Genomic DNA, 19,281 nt, shown 5'->3' on the forward strand with positions numbered 1-19,281 from the left:
AATTCTCATACACAAATGCTCTTTATCTTTGTCATGCTGACAATTTTTTTTGTTTTGGAGGAAAATACATCCAGATTTCTTTGGAAACTTCTGCTCCTGACTTTTCCCTCTGCCAGCGGAAAAGTCCCTTTTTGGATACCATTGGAGTTGGTCGGATTGCTGTGCTGGCATTGATAACAAAGACTGAAGTCTCTGTGCACTCTCAGTTACTAATTTCTCTACTGTTTCCCCAAATGGTTCCTCACCTGTAAGTTTGGATTCAAAAGGTATCTGTTTAGGATGACTGATTGCTGTCCTGAGTGTAACATGGCTTCTTTGTACCCATCAAGTTGGAAACCATTGCACATCACAAATCACATCAAGGATTTGACCAGGACAGAACCTAAGATGTCTCACTCCAAGCCAGGTTCCTAATGCTAGATGATAAGACACTTGTTTACACCAAGTGGGCTTTCCTTACTGAATATATGAAAAACCTTTGCTCTGCAAAGCTTTAACTGAAGCTTTGAAATTGCTGTGCAATGTGGCATCAGTTTTATGGTCTATGGGCACGTTTGGAAGGAAGTCCCTTTCTGAGGGTGTGACTGTGTCTTTCACCTATAGAGCTACAGCTTCACCAGTGTTAGGCTCCCCAAACTTACAACATTTCTTTGGTTTTATATGACTTTTAGTTTAACATTTGGTTTCAATCAGATGGCCTCATTTGGATGTTATGATGGGTCTCAAGGAGGCATCTATGTGAAACTGTGTATTTAATAATGCTTGAAAGGGAAGATGTTTTATTAATATTAATGAGTTCCTTGCAGGACACGGGCATCCTGTCTTGGAAGAGTACAGCCAGTTGTGTGGAGGCGGTTGGTGGTGCAACTGTGGTACTTCCCCTGGCTTTTTACAGAGGAGAGGTAGTATGTTATTCAACATGACCTCGAAACCACCAAACCAAGGAAGAGTAATGGACCAAATACCGCAATTGGGGAAGTAGCTTGCTAGATATCTCTGGGAGCCTGAAAGGCTGCCTGCCTGCTCCCTCAGGCTGGCTAGCATGCAAATAAATACTGCAGGAACAACCTACTACTTCTCAGGGCTTTACTCAGTAAATCAGGATCATTTTGAACATAGGAAGGGATTTCTCATTTACCCCTCTATAATCCCATGATGGTGCACCTCTGTGGGAACAGAGTCCGCATGTGCCTCTGTTCTGGTCACACACCAGCTCAAATATGCCTTTTGCTTGTGGAGCCAGTCTGTGAAGCAGATGAGGGGTGGTCAGCAAGATAGAGACCTTTCCCTGCCTTTCAGACTCAGCCCTTTTCCTTGGCAGAGCAAGGGTTTATGGCTGATCACAAGGCACAAATCCCATTCCACTGCTGCCTGAACCCGAGCCCTTGTCTGTGACAGAGAGAGGATCCTTGGGTTGAGAGCCAGCCAGGCACAGTTCCAATTACGCAGCAGTCTGAGGCAGGGCTGCTCAAGAGGACCAGGCTTTTCTGCAAACCCAGACATACGACGAGGGGCAAAGGGTGGTGAGCCTGATTCAGCGCACTGTGAGAGCCTCTGTACAGGAGAAAAGCCCCAGAAAACACTCCTTCTGGAGGGAAGGCAAAGGAAAAGGGGTTTAACCCCTGATCTTCTCCTCACATGTTCATTTAAGGATACAAATTGCTGCCTTGGGAAGGACACAATTGTTTTTCCTTTTTGTGACCCAAAGTCTCTGGGGTTTGCAGCACTTATCCCTGAGTACCATGAGACTCCCTCAATTCACAGTGAGAGGAAGAGGAGCAGATTAGGAGCCCTGCTTCGTTCCTGAGTGAGTCAAGGACCCACTTCACTATGTGGGGGAGAAACTTGGGTCCTTTCAGTGACATTTTCTCCCTCCAGCCAGGTCTGTTGCAGGACTTACCGAGGAAGCTGCCTCCTAGTGTCCTCTTTGTCCTTATATTCCCTGACCAAAAGCTCAGAGGTTGCCAATCAGGCGTTTTCATGTTGGAGTCCCGGTTCCTTGGGGCAGGATGGGGGCCTGACATTCCTGTCTGACTCTGCCATGCCTGAGTGGAGGCAGAGGAGTCCAGCAGGGAGGCACTGCAGTGCTGGATCCAGGTGGCTGAGACCATCACACTGGTCTTTACCCCACCCACGGGAGGAGGCAGAGGAAGGGAGGAAGATTATAAATCACTACTGCACAAAAATGAATAACAATTAAAATAAAATAAAATAGTTGGGAAAAACTAAACCACCAACTTGCTCTACTGCCAAAGGCAGAAAATCTGGTAGCCACAGATGAAGGAATGGCATAGTCCTGGAGTCTCCAGAAGCAACACTCGACCACTCCTGAAGTCCATAGGTGGGGGGGCATTAACCCATTAGTGATGAATGAGGAAAGAAGCTGTGCAACAGAATTCATCAGCTTTTACAAAAATAAATGTATCAATAGTTCGGAAGGGTATAGACTCAGACTCTCTTTTTTTATTTGTGTGTTAAATTTGGCATGTTTGGATTCCCTTTATAAAGCTATTTCAGTGTTTCCTGAAAATGACAATCCCTCCAAATGTCTTGAAAGATTTTAATTGTATTTTGCTGTATAGGGTAGGCATATGCTTTGGATTATATCTTGCTTTTAGTTTTAGGGAATATCTATTTTAAAATGTTTTTAAAGGTGCATCTATTCAATTTGGTGTTTGCATAATTTGGTTGTGCAGCTGAAAAGGAACTTGCATTGACAGTGAGTAGAGGAAAGCAAGGCTTGCAGTCAATTGTTAGTAACAACTGTGTTTGTGTGTTACCAAGACTTGATCCTGCAAACCTTTAAAACACATGCATAGCTTTACTCACATTAGTAGGGTGACTACTCATGTGACTAAATTTAAACACATGCATAAGTGTTTGCAGGATTGGGGCACAGATGTTTAATGCACCCAGATTCAAGATGAGGGGTAAATTAAACAATCTAAAGTAAATAGTCACACCACCTTGTTTTAAAAGAAAAAATAAATCAATTAATTTTAAATTATCACAAAATACAAAAACAATTTAAAATTATTAAAGAAACAAAGCCACAATTTCACCTGTGTGCTAACTTAGGCCCTGGTTAAGCAAAATACTTAAGCATTTAAGCACAAAATTAAGTCCATTCCAATTCAGAAAAGCATTTAAAGTTAAGCAAATACTTAAGTTAAACACGAGTTTAATGATTTTTTTGACAGAGGGCCTTAGAGCCAGAAATGTGCTTCTGTTGAAATCGGGGGTGGGGTGGGGTGGAAGGGACACAATCTTGAGTTATGCTGAGCATCCTCAACTCCTTTTTTCAAATTTCTGCTGAAAATGTCTCTCCCCCTCTTCTCTGTAATGGCGCTGTTATAAATATTTTATTAGATAAGGTGAAGGCAATCTAAGACATTTGCTGGTATTAATGTATATTTCTTGGCTTTTAGAAAGACTAAGTTCACTAGCTTCAGTAGCTACATCCCGCAGAGCTCTCTTTAGTCCTGCATTCTACTGATTTGTTCCCATTTGGGGTCCTTCTGACTCGTGGATAAAGATTAAATGGGGCCTGGATACACCAAAACGTCATGTTCTCACATCATGGAACCGCCTTCTCAGACTCCACTGACTCATTTATCCTCGTCTCTCTCAAAACACCTGTTCCTCCCTACCCCAGACAGGTCTATCTCATTGTTTCCTCCAAGTGCATTCCACAATATTGACCTCCTCACTCACCAATAAACTCAGTGTCTCACTGACTCACTGCTATGTTGAGTCCACTTAGACCAGGGGTGGGCAAACTACAGCCCGCAGGCCACATCTGGTGCGTCAGACCTTTTAATCCGGTCCTTGAGCTCCCACTGGGGAGCAGGGTCTGGGGCTTGGCCCTCTCCGTGTGTGCCATGGCTTCGCATGGCTCTTGAAAGCAGTGGTATGTCCCCCCTCTGGCTGCTACACATAGGGGCAGCCAGGGGGCTCACACACTGCTCCCACCCCAAGAGCTGGCTCTGCAGCTCCCATTGGCTAGGAACTGCAGCCAGTGGGAGCTGCAGGGGTGGTGCCTGCACACGGGGCAGCAGCAGAGCCACCTAGCCACGCCTCCGTGCCTCCATGGAGGAGCAGGAGGGGAGACATGCCGCTGCTTCCAGAAGCTGCTTGAGGTAAGCACCACCCAAAGCCTGCACCTGAGCCACTTCTGCATCCCAACCCCCTGCCCCAGCCCTGATCCCCCTCCTGCCCTCCAAACCCCTCGGTCCCAGCCCAGAGCACCCTCATACATCCCAAACCCCTCATCCCCAGCCCCACCGCAGAGTCTGCACCCCCAGCCGGAACCCTCACCCACCCACCCACCCCCCTGTGCCACAACCCCCTGCCCCAGCCCTGATCCCCCTCCCACCTTCTGAGCCCCTCGGTCCCAGCCCAGAGCACCCTCCTGCACCCCAAACCCCTCATCCCCAGTCCCGCCCCAAAGCCTGCACCCCAACCTCCTGCCCCAGCCCGGAGCCTCCTCCTGCACCCTGAACTCCTCATTTCTGGCCCTACCCCAGAGCCCACACCCCCAGCCAAAGCCCTCACCCCCTCCCACACCCCAACCCCCAATTTCGTGAGCATTCCTGGCCCACCATACAATTTCTATACCCAGATGTGGCCCTCAGGCCAAAAAGTTTGCTCACACCGGCTTAGACGACTGGGCCTGAATCCCAAGTATCCTTCCTTAATCCTCTGATTATGATTCTGGACTTAGGCCTCAGCCCACAACCCTTACTCATGTGATCAGCCCCATTTACTTTATTTGGGTTACTTGCATGAGTAAGAATTAGTCATATGAGTAAAGTCTACAGATTTAAACATTTCTCTATTGAATTTTACATTTTCACTTCAGAAAATAAGGGAGTTTTACTCATACAATGGGTTATTACATCTTTTCTGATGTTCATCATAAATCCTGTGAATAGCTACCTGCATAATTATTCACGTCAGAACACTGCTAGGCTGTAAATATTTTTCCAGATCATAAAGGAACATCCTAACATATCCAAGTAGCCCTTTTCATGCAAATACTCCCTGCTGCTTTATCTGACTCCATTGTGACTAGTTGTGTGAGTAAAGGTTTGTAGGATCAAGTCCTAAATTTTAAGTAAGCTGTAAACATTATCTGATTTTTGCCTGACCTGAGAGATATTTGCTGTAGTTATTGCTTTATCTGTAGTCCTTAGAAAAAATGCACAAGTTCCTGTTAAGCCCTGTAAAAAAAGACAGATATAATACATACAAGTAAAAATAATATACTCAACAAATTGGAAAGAGACAAAAACTAAATTATAAAGAAAAATCAATTACTTGAAAATATTTAAGGAACTATTTACTGAGACTTCTGTACATTTCTAGGCAAATAACTGGTTCTCAAATATCAATCACTCAGCTTTGTTTCTAAGCTGGCATTAATTCACTGAGCATACTTGAGGAAATGTTCAATTTTCAAGCATTTCAAGTACCTTCATAGATTCATTGTATTTTTAGGCCAGAATGAACCATTTTGGAATAGTCTTTCCTTCCATTTATTTAATTTAAAAAAATCCCTCAAAGTGTATTTTTTTCAATCCAAATACATTTTTAAATGTCTAACATCAGCTTTTTCCCTTCTGGTGGATTAGAACCATGGGCAAACTGAACTATCAGTTTCTCAGACAACACTCAGCTAAATTACAAGTATCTACAGCTAAATGAGCTTACAAATAAAATGAAAATCTTTAAATCTGAATAAAATTCTGTGCTCCATGTTTCTCTTTATTATTTATTTATATTACGGTATCACTTAAGAACTGCAATCAAAGATGAGATCCCAACTGTGCTAGACACCATACAGATATATGCAACTAGAGATGGTCAAAATAAAGTGAACACACTGTCACTTTAAGTCCCCCTTCCAGCTTCCCCCCACATGGAAGTTTGCTCCTCCTGGTCCCAGCCCGGCCAGCCCCCGCCAGAGACCAAGTGGCGCAGGACCGCAGGCAGGGAGGGACTCGGCTCCACTCTGGGCAGCAAGCAGTGGGCCACACCGCCAGTGACCAGCCCCGGCCGCGCCGCTCTGGGCTCCCCAGGGCTGGGACAAAGCCGGAGCCCTCAGCTGGCCGGATGAGGCGCGAGGGAGGGAGGGCCAGGGGAGTGGGGGCGGGGAGAAGCCCGCCAGCCCAGTGCAGGAAAGGGACTGGAGAAGAGAGGAGTCCAGCCACCGCCAGTCTGGGGAAGGTCAAGCCCCTTGTGGCGCCCCCGTGGCTACGGCGCCCTAAGGCCAGCCCTGTGGTTATGAAATCATCATCCATTAGGAAACTCCAACTAGTACAGAACACCTCAGTGCATCTCCTCAGCAATGTAGACCATCACACCTGTCCTTAGCTCTGTACCCTGGCTTCCCATAGAACGTTAAGCCAAGTTCAAGGTCTCTGTTCTTATCTTGAAGGCACTCAATGGCCAGGGCACAGCATATCTAAAAGATCGCTAAAACTCCAGAACAAGGACCATGACTCGACTCCTTAGGCACAGCAGGACTTTCTGCAATAAGGTAAAGCTCACCTGTGCAAGAGACTGAGCTTTCATGGTTTTAGACTATGGAATGAACTCCCCCAGGAACTAACGATCATCACAAACCTCACCACCGTGTGCTCCAAGTGCAAGACACTCTTTTTTAACATGCCTTTTCTGAGGGCTTGTCTACACAAACACTTAGTTTGCAACAAGCCAGGGTGTCACAATAGCCTGCGCGCACTATGTGATCATGTGGACCCTGCTGACAAAGTCACAGAGTTTACGGTCAGAGAGGACCATTACACCTTCTAGTCTGACCTCCTGTATATCACAGACCGCCAACATCACCCAGGACCTGCAGACTAAACTCAACAATCGAAATGAGAGGCAAGTATTACAACCCACAAGAGATTAGACAATTATGTGCCACAGACAGAGAATAGGCGGGACACCCCGGCTTGTTGCTTCTGGCATGTTGCAACCAACCTCAGAGTGAGAACTCATTTTTCTCCCACATAAGATATAAATTAGAAGTGAGCTCCAGAGCTGTTGAACCTTGCCCCCTACCATCACAAACAACCTCATCACACAACTGCATTCAAAAATTTGTCCAGCTGTCTATTAAAACTAATTAAGTTGTTTACCACCACAACTCCTATTCGGAGGTTGAGCCCAAATGTCACTTAGTGCACTACTAGAAGATACTCAGATATAACAGTGATGGGGGAGGTATTCCCTATATAGAATAGAACAGAATCAAAACTAAAAGTATTTTGTTGGAAGAATATACATAATTTTTATGCTTTAAAATATACATCCTCAAAAAATACGTACATTTTAAAGAACAAAAATTTCTTTTTATTATGGGATCTACCTCTAAACTAGAAATGACTGAACAGTGAAAAATATAATTCATGAATTACCAGCACTTGTTTAAAAAAAGACTTCCAACATTTACAATACTATTAACAATGAATTATTTGACCAGCTCTCTTCCTGATAATGAGCTCTGAAATCTGTTAAACATCATTGCCTTCAAAGTCAGTTTTCCTGTAGAATTCTCATCTCAGTTTATAATCTGGTGGGAGAACTTGTAATTATGGAGACACTGGTATATCTAACAATTATATAAAGCTATTTTAACATTGCACAATATTTAGCACTTACCAGTATACCATATTTTCCATCATGAAAGCATTCACAAATTTAATCTAAGGAATAAATGGATCATACCTCGGTAGAACCCATGGTAATAAATAACTTCTTCTGCAAAAGTGAACTTGGGGAAGACCCATCTGTCCTCAAAGGAACATTTGACTTTTGCTGCCAATTAAATTATAAATAAGATGTTACTAAAATAAAAATTCCATGGAAACTATTAATCATTATGTAATTCATCCTAATTAAATGTAGGAACTATAACTATAGTTTATTCTGAATCAGAGATGAATCCATAGCTCTAGACATAATTCTTGGCTCCGTTTTATCTGAGTAACAAGGGCACAATCACAGCCTTCTGCAATTGGTTTAAAAGTTCCCCTCTCACAAAAAAACTCAGAGGAGGAAGGGAAAAAAAGTCAGAAAACTTAGTCTGCAATGTTTCATAGGCAAGCCTTCTTCATGAGAGCAGGTTGTTCAAAGCTACATGGAAAGAGCAGAGAGCCCGCCTCTGCTCTTGAATCACTGCTTCCTTGTCACTAGAGCTGGGCATGGTTCAGATCAGAGGGGAAGAATGAAATAGTTGGTCCAATTCTCCTGTTTTCACAATTAGTTCCTCTAGTTTTTGAGTGTCTTATCATAGTGAACAGTTTACCATAGTAAACAGTCAATCCCTTTTTAAATCTTGATAACTTCCTCTTTTGGCCATTTCTGAGTCTTCTGTTTTCTACTGAGATTAAGAATAGTACCATACCATACCAAGAGGGCCTGCTCCTGTTCCCACTGAAGTCAATGGGGATTTTGCCAGTGACTTCAGAGGGAGCAGAATTAGATCTATGGTTTGTAAATACAAATGTATATAAGAGAATGCTCTAAGATTTTCTGAGCTTTACAATAAATATGCAATTGCCTTTCAAAAATGTTTTAATCTAACTTTGCTATTTGCAACAGTAATGCTAGAAACATACCTGGCATGCATCTTGGTAAAAGAAAAGTAACTTTTTAAGTCCGTTCTCTGCAAAGAATTCTCCTACAAGTTGAAACTAAAACAAAATTACAGTGCTAGTTAATTATAAAATATTCTCAGAAAAATCTGATGTATGGCAATTTAGGAAACATTTCATAGATACAAAATAAATATTACCTTTTCATCAGAAATAACAGAATCCTCTACTTCCTGTTCATTTAAGCCTATTCCATCTGCTAATCTTAATATCAAATACTTGTGTCTATCGTCTAACTGAGCTCTTCTCTCCTCCTTGGTGACTTTGGCCTGCTTGGCCAATTCTTTCTTAGCTTCACTGGATAGCACTACATTTTTCTTCCCATTTGGCTAGAAGAGAAAAATGTTTTAGAAAATATATTAGTTTTCAACACCCTTTTTTTCATTTAAAATTTAAACAGCATATGCTGTTGCTTTTTAAGACAGTTTCAAAAATTATTTAAACAGGGAGATTTGATGGAAGGTACATTACTTGGCTTAGTAAAATGCTTTTTAACACATTTTAAATTTTTTTTGAAGTTTTTATTTTACAGTAATGATACAAATAGTTGCATAGATTGATATCTACAATATTGTATAAGAAAATACCATTACAAAGTTAAATTAAAAAAAAGAGAGGAACATCAGTTCTAGGGAACTCTCCAAGGCAAAAATATTACACATTATAGGGCCAGTACAATTAAAACTTCATATCTGCACCCCAGAAATAGAGGTGTACTCAGACCTAAATTCACAATAAAAACATATGTCAAAAACTGGACCTAATCCATAGATGCTGAACTCTGGGAATCCAGCTTCCAAACCTCTAAGTGTATATTTCTCAGCTTTCAGTCCATGCCCATCTCTACTGTCAGCACTGTGAACTACCATTGCAAGATTGTTACTCAACAGAAACAAACAAACAAACAGCTCCACCGCAAAATCACCATCAGCCTCACTCTCCTCTCTCACTGGAACATGTTTAACTGGGCTTTCGGACTGTAATAGAAATGGAAAGAAAAAAGCCCATACAGACAAAGGATTTTTAAACAATCTTCAGATCTGCATAATAAGGAGGAAAGCACATGGTGAAGAAGAAATTTTGAAATAAATAGCAAATCTTTACCAGTTTTATAAGAAGAAATATACACCTCGTAGAAAAATGAAAAGTAAAGATTCATTCCAATGAGCCAGGTCCTCTGGTTTGCAGGGTCCTGCGGCACAAAGCAGTCATACAGCCATTCATCTTAACCACCAACCTGAGCATTCCCTTCATCTGCATGAAACTGCTTGTGTGGTATGGGGCTGACTTAATTGCTCTTACAACTCCCCTCCTCCCTGTTCCCAGTGCAGGAGGTATGGCTGGGAAAAATGGGACAGTGTCCTTATACTCCAGCAATCTCCAGCTAATGGAACAGTTCTTGGGGCATGGGACAGTCAGGCAAAAATTATAGCAGCTGTTAGCATGCTCTTAATTACCTCAGATATTAGGTTGACTCCCACTTGGTCACTGAATTGGGGAGCACAAATGTGGCCTAAAGCCACCTTTTCCCTTACACTTTAGTCTTGCACCAGAAAATCTGTCCTGATGTTTCTAAGCTTCCTTTCCTACCTCTCAGAAGCATTTCCCTTACCTCTCTGAGCCCAGGACACAGGAAGAGGAGCTAAATAACTAGTTACTTGGCAGATCTATTCTTATGCCTCTAAGAGCCACATTTTTCTGATCCACACAGAATTCTTCCATTCATGAACCATCTCTATTATTAATGTAACAGCTCAGACTTCCATGCCAGTAACATATTTTCTTGTTTTGTATTACAATATGCCCAGGATCAAAGTTCCAATCCCAGTATCCCTCAAGCCAAATGTCATTCAACAAGAGTCAGAAGACTTACCACTCAAATGTATAATTATTAGTGATAATGGCTAGGTATAACAGGCAGGGCCGCCCAGAGGGGGGGGGCAAGAGGGGCAATTTGCCCCGGGCCCCACAGGGGCCCCCACGAGAGTTTTTCGGGGCCCCTGGAGCGGGGTCCTTCACTCGCTCTGGGGGGCCCGGAAAACTCTTGCGGGGCCGGGCCCAGGAGCTTCTTCCGCTCCCAGTCTTCGCTGGCGGGGGGTCCTTCCGCTCCGGGGCAGAAGGACCCCGCACTGGCGAATTACCACCAAAGCGGGACCCGCAACCGAAGTTCAGCTCGGTCTTCGGCGGTAATTCGGCGGCGGGGGGCCCTTCCATTCCGGGACCCGCCGCCGAAGTGCCCCAAAGACCGGGCTGCACTTCAGCAGCGGGTCCCGCTTTGGCGGTAATTCGGCGGCGGGTCCCGGAATGGAAGGGCCCCCCGCCGCTGAAGACCCCAGGCCCCCGGAATCCTCTGGGCGGCCCTGATAACAGGAGTATATAAGTTTAATTTAGAGCAGTTAGTGGTGCCATTCTTAATTAGCGCTCTAGCTAATGTCACTGCAGTAAGAGTTTATCATCTCTTTGATGGATAAAATATGGGAAATTCAGTCCCTCCTTGTCTCTTTATATGGTTATTAAGTGACTAATCAAGCATCAGTTTATATATATATCATCTGATGTAGGTTTTGCTGCTGTTGTTTTTTGACAATTCCACTGCTGTAGGATATTTTTTAATTGTTTTCTGAGTGAGGATTGTGACACAGAGAAGCTATACAGATTGACATTTTTATTCAGACCATGAATGGAAGCAGAATGAGGATACACTCCTAGAGTAAGCTTACTTCACTTTGTTTGTGAAGCACTTAGTCAAGTCTTCCTAGGTTATCTTTAACCTATGAAGACAAAGAAAAGAGGTGAACCAGTGTGTGACACTGAAACCAAATATAAAAATATTGTAACCACAGAAAATAACAGGTCTGCTTCTGCACATGTCATGAGGGCTTCCTAGGAACTGCTGTTCATTGCAGTCAACAGAGGCTGAAGGAACTTGGTACCACCCAAAAGACACTTAGGCCCAGATCCTCAAAGGTATGCAGGTGCCAAACTCCCATTGATTTCAATGAGGATTAAGCACCTAAATATCTTTGAGGATCCAGGCCTTAGCACCTTGCAGATCTGTACCAAATTTAGCAACTGCATTTTGACAATGAACCCTTCAAGAATGATCTGTCAAGGAAAAGCTTTGATAGTTAAAAGACAAAAGTTAGGTGACAAGAGATTTTAAAATGAAATCACTTGCCGAAACAGCAGCAGTTGAAGATGACGCTGTTATAGCTGATCCTGGCTCAGTAATATTCTTCTTAAAGGCACCTCTACGCCTGTGGCCTTTTCCTTCACCATCTAGGATAAAGAAATGGCAAGCTATAGTTATTCATATTAACTGGCTGTATATGCAATACAGTGCATCTTTAACACCAGCAATCGCAAGTGATGATAGGAAAGTTGCTATAAAGCATCTATCTTTGAAAAGGAACCAAGGAAAATTCTGGGAATTATAGATCAGTGAGCCCTTCTTTGGTGCAAGTGAAACTGAGTATCTATTTAACAACAGAATAGTACCACATGCACAATCATTTTGGGGATTTTTTTGTTACATGTTAATTGAAAAAAATTGCAACACTGAGAGCATAAATTAAACAAATACATGCATATGTATTTGACAGGAAGAATGCAAATCTTTCCCTGAACTAATCCATAGTGCCACTACTCTCTCCTCAAGACCTACCTCTGTCACAGTGTCTCTAAGAAATCAATGCCTTTGGGCTTGATTTTGCTACCCTTACTCAAATTGTACCTTACCCTGTGAGCAGTACTTTTAATTTGGAGTGCAGCACTCCTCAAGGAAAGTAATGCTTGCAGGGGGAGGGAAAGCTCAGTGGTTTGAGCATTAGCCTACTAAACCCAGGGTTGTGAGCTCAATCCTTGAGGGGGCCATTTAAAGATCTGAGGCAAAAATCTGTCTGGGGATTGGTCCTGCTTTGAGCAGGGGGTTGGACTAAATGACCTTCTGAGGTCCCTTCCAACCCTGATATTCTATGAACTGGACTATTCATAATTATTAGAAGAAAATTGTAAATGTATATATTTAATTGTAACACTCTCCCACTACCCTTTGTACGTCACTTGTCTTGCAAGCTCATTGAGGGAGGGATTGTGTCTTCATGTATGTTTGTACAGCATCTAGAACAATGAAGCCCTGGTCCTGATTGGGCCTCTGGATGCTATCATAATATCAATATGAAATAATAATAAAATCCACTTTTCAGTCATATATATATATATATATATTTATATCCAGGATACTGAAATATATCAAGTATGTGCTATCTAGAGCAAGTTGGAATACAGTCTTTTTTCCCATGGAAAATTTTGACGAAAAATTAAAATTTAAAAATTTCAGTCAAAAACTTTAAAAATTCTGGCTGAAAACCTAACATTATCAGCCAAAAGCTTGCAGCTGAAGATAAACATTTTTTATTAAAAATGCCTACACGGTGCCTCATGGGAGTTGCAGTTTAGTTGAAAAACCCAATTTTCTGTTTTAGTTTTGACAGAAAAATTTTGACCAGCCCTAGAACTAGCTTTAAAAAGCATACATCGATGCACCATCAATATTCTATATCACTGGTGTGAAAGAATCCTATGCTATGTGATTCCAGATAAATAACACAGACATAAACTAAAATCGCGCGCCTCTAAAAATTAAAAGCACTCTGTGAACTTGATTTTTTTTTAAGTTGACTAATTTTTTAAAAATTCCAGCTTCTGGACGGAGCATCCTTTATTGTCCTGAATGGGCTTTCTATCTCTTATATTAAAAATATGTTTTTCCTGCTCCCTTGTTGATGTAATATTCCCATACATGAGGTTGTTTAAGTGCATTTCCTTTAAACACAACTATTAAAAATAAAGGAAATCACCCGGTAAACCAGTATCAACATCCATTTACATGACTTACCACACAAACATACTCATAGGCCTGGTCTACACTAGGACTTTAAATCGAATTTAGCAGCGTTAATTCGAATTAACCGCTCAACCGTCCACACCAGGAAGCCGTTTAATTCGACCTAGAGGGCTCTTTAGTTCGAATTCGGTACTCCACCCCGACGAGGGGAGTAGCGCTAAATTCGACATGGCTATCTCGAATTAGGCTATGTGTGGATGCAAATCGAACTTAGTAGCTCCGGGAGCTATCCCACAGTGCACCACTCTGTTGACGCTCTGGACAGCAGTCCAAGCTTGGATTCTCTGACCAGCCACACAGTAAACGACCCGGGAAAATTTGAATTCCTTTTCCTGTCTGGGCACTTTGAATCTGATGTCCTGGTTGGACATCAGGGCGAGCTCAGCAGCACCTGCAACGATGCAGAGCTCTCCAGCAGAGGAGTCCATGCAATCCCAGAATAGAAAGAGGTCCCCAGCATGGACAGACCGGGAAGTCCTGGATCTGATCGCTGTGTGGGGCGATGAGTCTGTGCTTTCGGAGCTGCGCTCCAACAAACGGAATGCAAAGACCTACGAGAAGGTCTCCAAAGCCATGGCACTCAGAGGATACAGCCGGGATACAACGCAGTGCCGCGTGAAAATCAAGGACCTGAGACAAGGCTACCAAAAAGTCAGAGCGGCAAACGGACGCTCCGGAGCCCAACCCCAGACATGCCGCTTCTACGAGGCACTGCATGCCATTCTAGGTGGGTCTGCCACCACTGCCCCACCAGTGACCGTGGACTCTGAGGATGGGATAGTGTCGATGGGCAGTTCCTCGGCGATGTTCGCCGATGGGGAAGATGAGGAAGGGTTTGTGGAGGACGACGCAGGCAACAGCGCTTACAATACCGCTTTCCCTGACAGCCAGGATCTCTTCATCACCCTCACAGAGATCCCCTACCAACCCTCCCCGGCCGTTAACCCGGACTCAGAATCAGGGGAAGGATCAAGCGGTAAGTGCTATAAACATGGAAACATTTATTTTTTTAAAAACAGGAATAAAAAATATATAAAAACTATATAAAAACTTTTCCATATAAAACTATATAAAAAGAAGGTCCACACATATAGGGATGGAACAGAAATCCTCCTGGGACACTTCCACGAAGCTCTCGTACAGGAGCTCGAAAAGCCTCCGCAGGAGGTTCCTGGGGAGAGGTGCCTTATTTGGTGCTCCATGGAAGCACACTCTTCCGCGCCAGGCCATCCTAATGTACAGCGGAATCATTGCCTCCACCAGCATGGCAGCATACGGTCCTGGTCTGTGCAGGGATTCTAGCAGCATCCTCTCTCTCTCTCTCCGAGTGACCCGCCTCAGGGTAATCTCGTTCGGCGACTGCTGCATCTAATTAGGGCAATTAGTGTACTGTTACTATTGTGAATGCTTGACTTTTACTTTGCATAGCAATGACCTTCGTTTAACAGCCACGTGTTGGAGGCCGCAGAGGAAAAGCATACAGTGATCTTTCCCGGGCACAGCCGCGAGGGGCTGGAACAGGGTCAGACTTTATGCTTTCCAGATTGCCTTCAGCGGGAGGGCACAGCTATCCATTAACTGTTAAGCAGCCTATAGTGTAGTGCTTACCAGGCCTGGCTGCTACACGGATTCAGCTGTACCGCACCGCTTGTCCGATCTCCTGTGCAAGACCGCAGCCAATGAAAGCGTATTCCGAAATCTCGAACTTGTCCTGAGAGCTCGTGAGACTAGGTGCCCTGTATGGTCTTCTTCACAGAAACTGACTAGACTGTGTTCAGTGTTCGCAAACATGTATCTTTTCAAGGAAATCACTTCCTTTTTCCCATCACACAGCTGCGGCTCTTTCACAAACTGCCCCGGCATCCCCCTCACAGAGGCTGGCGCAGATTAGGCGGCGAAAGAAAAAGACTAGGGACGACATGTTCTCGGAACTGATGGCTTGCTCCAGAGCCGAGGCGGCCGAGCAGAGACAGTGGAGGGAGACCCTATGTCAGCACCAGCGGTCACACAGCGAACGGGAGGACAGGTGGCGGCAGGAAGACCAGCAGGCGACTCAAACGCTGCTTGGGCTAATGAGGGAGCAAACGGACACGCTCTGGCGCCTTGTAGATGTTCTGCAGGACCGCAGGCAGGAGCAGAGAGCCCCCCTGAACTGTATCTGCAACCGCCTTCCCCCGCCACAAAGTCCTGTCCCCCCCTCACCCAAAATCACAAGAAGGAGGGGCGCTAGGGGCCGTGAAAACTGTCACTCCAGCAGAGCGCTCATGTACCAAACAGCTCTCATTCCCTAAAGTATGAGAAGTGCTTCCCTTCCTGGATCACCCAGTCCCAAATCCAAGTTTCATCCCCCCACTGTGTAGTTGAGTATTAAGAGTAGTTTGTTGTTATTCACTGTTTCCGTCACGTTTTCCTTGTCAGAAGACTTTGTGTGAAGGGGGGGGAGGGGTTTTTTAATTGCATAGGACAGCCTCCATTACCAGGGTACAGACTTGGGGGCAGGATCAACAGCAGGACACACACAGACTGCAGTCACTAGGCACCAGGGTCATTCTGGGAGGTGAATGCTGCCCCGGGTCAGTCTGTGAGGTGTATGCTGCCCCAGGGTCCTAGCGCCTGCCATCCACAAATGGCAAGGCAGGCTGCCCTTACCATGCCCTTCCACCCTAGCCACGAGCCTCTCCGATGCCCTGAGCCCCAGCAAGAGCCCTCATCCACGGACACATACTCACCCTTCCCACACACCCCTCACCCCTTCCTATGCCCCAACCCCCAGCCCAGAGCCTGCATCCAAACTCCGTCCCAAAGACGGCACCCCTCACCCCTTCCTGCAAACCCACCCCTTCCTGCACACCCACCTGCAACCGTCCTCCCCCCAGAGACCGCTGTAGGTGCAGGAGCCTGTCATTCCTCTAGTGTAGAAGCGGTCTGTACATCAGTGCACACCGTACCCACCACAGTCTGCGTCCATGTTTCAACCCTTGAACAGGAATTCATAATTAAAGAAAACTTTGTTAATAATCAGTGTTCCATTAAATTTATTTTAAAACGTGTGCTGGAAGGGGGGAAACCTGGAGAACGGGGTATGTAACCGCAGATCGAAGTCAACAGTCACTGAAACAGGCTCAGGTTCAGCTTCTCTGTAAATCAACTGGAGAGTCATAGGTTACCCTGCTCTCCGAGGAACCTAGCTTTCAAAGCCTCCCGGATGCACAGCGCTTCCCGCTGGGATCTTCTATCGGCACGGCTGTCTGGCTGAGCGTAATCAGCAGCCAGGCGATTTGCCTCAACCTCCCATCCCGCCATAAAGGTCTCCCCCTTGCTCTCACAGAGATTGTGGAGCACACAGCAAGCGGCAATAACAACGGGGATATTTTTTTCGCTGAGGTCCGAGCGAGTCAGTAAGCTCCGCCATCTCCCCTTGAGACGTCCGAAAGCACACTCCACCACCATTCTGCACTTGCTCAGCCGGTAGTTGAAGAGTTCCTTCTCACTGTCCAAGGCGCCTGTATAGGGCTTCATGAGCCAGGGCATTAGCGGGTAGGCTGGGTCCCCGAGGATCACTGTAGGCATCTGCACATCCCCAACCGTTATTTTGTGGTCCGGGAAGAAAGTACCTGCCTGGAGGCGTTTAAACAGACCAGAGTTCCTGAACACACGCGCGTCATGAACCTTGCCCGGCCACCCGACGTAGATGTTGGTAAAACATCCCCTATGGTCCACCAGTGCTTGCAGCACCATAGAAAAGTAGCCCTTTCGGTTAATGTACTCGCTGGCCTGGTGGGCTGGTCCCAGGATAGGGATGTGAGTCCCATCTATAGCCCCACCGCAGTTTGGGAATCCCATCGCGGCGAAGCCATCTCTGACGACCTGGACGTTTCCTAGGGTCACTACCTTTGAGAGCAGTTGCTCAACGATTGCGTGGGCTACTTGAATCACAGCAAGCCCTACGGTAGATTTGCCCACGCCAAAGTGGTTCGCTACTGACCGGTAGCTGTCTGGCGTTGCAACTTTCCAGAGGGCTATGGCCACTCGCTTCTGCACAGTCAGGGCTGCTCGCATCCGGGTGTCCTGGCGCTTCAGGGCAGGGGACAGCAAGTCACAGAGTTCAAGGAAAGTGCCCTTACGCATCCTGAAGTTTCGCAGCCACTGTGATTCATCCCAGACCTGCAGCACTATGCGGTCCCACCAGTCCGTGCTTGTTTCCCGGGCCCAGAATCGCCATTCCACACCATGAACTTGACCCATTGCCACCATGATCTCCACTGCGCGGCGTACCCTGCTTTGTGAGAGGTCTGCGCCACTCTGTGACTTCCTGTCCTCACCGCACTGACGGAGCCTCCTCGCCCGATTTCTCAGCAGCTGACTGTGGAAGAGGTGGACGATAAGGTGCGAGGAGTTGACAACGGCCATAAGTGCAGCGATGATCGCAGCGGGCTCCATGCTCGCAGTGCTGTGGCGTCCGAGCTGTAACCGACCAGAGAAGGGCGCGAACAGATTTCCCGCCGGCGCTTTCAAGGAGAGAGGGCGGGAGTGACGGTTGAATGATGACAGTTACCCAAAACCACCCTCGACACATTTTTCCCCCCAGCAGGCATTGGGGGCTCTACCCAGCATTCCAATGGGCAGCGGGGACTGCGGGAACTGTGGGATAGCTTCCCACAGTGCACCGCTTCCAAAGTCGACGCTGGCCCCATTACTGTGGACTCAGACAGTCGAATTAGTGTATTTAGTGTGGATACACAAATTCGACTTCATAAGGTCAATTCCACAAATTCGAATTAAGTAGATTCGAAATAGTCTTGTAGTGTAGACGTACCCATAGACTCCTCAGCCACACAACAAAGTTGCTTTCCTTTCCAAACCACAATTATCCACAATGCAAATCCCTTTCCTCACAGTCACACTAACACACAACGTTAACATGATAAATTAACAATATCCTGGACAGACCTTACTGAATTGAGTTTAATACTTTGGGGGTCCATACTATTCAAAATGTAATTGTTCAAGTGTTATTGTGAGATAATATGTAACTGCTCTAGGATGGTGTCTGCAAAAGTAATTCTTTCAGTTATCAGTCCTTTCAAACCACCATCCTAGAGAGGTTCACATATATTGTTCAGACTAGATTCTCCTGGGACCAACAGACAAAGAGCGGATTTCTGGATAAGAAACCTGGTTTTAAACAGCCTCAGACCTTTTGATCTGATCCAACAAATGGACAAGATCTCCATTCCACAGCACGGGGGAGGGGATTCGTAGGGAACGGTTGGAAGGACTGACACTCTGACCAGAGCATTTGGCGGGGGGTGGAGGATGATCTCTGGTAAGCTTATTAGCATGGGTATGGGTTCTTTTATTGTTTTAATGTGTTTTCTCTGTAGTGCTTTTACCTTAAGAATAAAATATGCTTGCTTAGGAAAAGTTGTGAGATAACTTATAACTAAGGGCAGTCACGCTGCGTTCTGTCACTGAAGGGGGAGGCAAACAGGCCTGCTTAGGCAGACTCTTCTTTTCTGGGAATAACACAGTGAAGACAAGGAACTGTTCAACCTAGAGATACTCTGGTCAGGAGAAACAGGGACACAGGACTCCACGGAAGAAAGCAATGGCTCGGGAGCTGGAAGCCTGAGAGTGGATGCCTTTGCTGGACCACTGAGCGGAAATACCGTATTGTTCCGAGTATAGGCCGCTCCTGATTATAAGCCG

General features: G+C 45.3%; 1 protein-coding gene across 1 annotated transcript in view; it reads right to left on the reverse strand.

The window, feature by feature from the left end:
* The window catches only part of LOC123364581 (dynein axonemal heavy chain 5-like), a 317,201-nt gene that overhangs the window by 278,070 nt on the left and 19,850 nt on the right, over positions 1-19,281 (reverse strand). Inside the window, exons 5-9 of the mRNA XM_045006814.1 lie at positions 11,845-11,945; positions 8,807-8,995; positions 8,631-8,705; positions 7,738-7,827; positions 5,151-5,222 (exon numbers count right to left, since the gene is read on the reverse strand). Of these exons, the coding sequence (XP_044862749.1) occupies positions 5,151-5,222; positions 7,738-7,827; positions 8,631-8,705; positions 8,807-8,995; positions 11,845-11,945 (527 nt within the window). The remainder of the gene's footprint in view (positions 1-5,150; positions 5,223-7,737; positions 7,828-8,630; positions 8,706-8,806; positions 8,996-11,844; positions 11,946-19,281) is intronic.

Source organism: Mauremys mutica, chromosome 2, assembly GCF_020497125.1.
Source record: "Mauremys mutica isolate MM-2020 ecotype Southern chromosome 2, ASM2049712v1, whole genome shotgun sequence".
Classification (NCBI taxonomy): Eukaryota; Metazoa; Chordata; order Testudines; family Geoemydidae; genus Mauremys; species Mauremys mutica.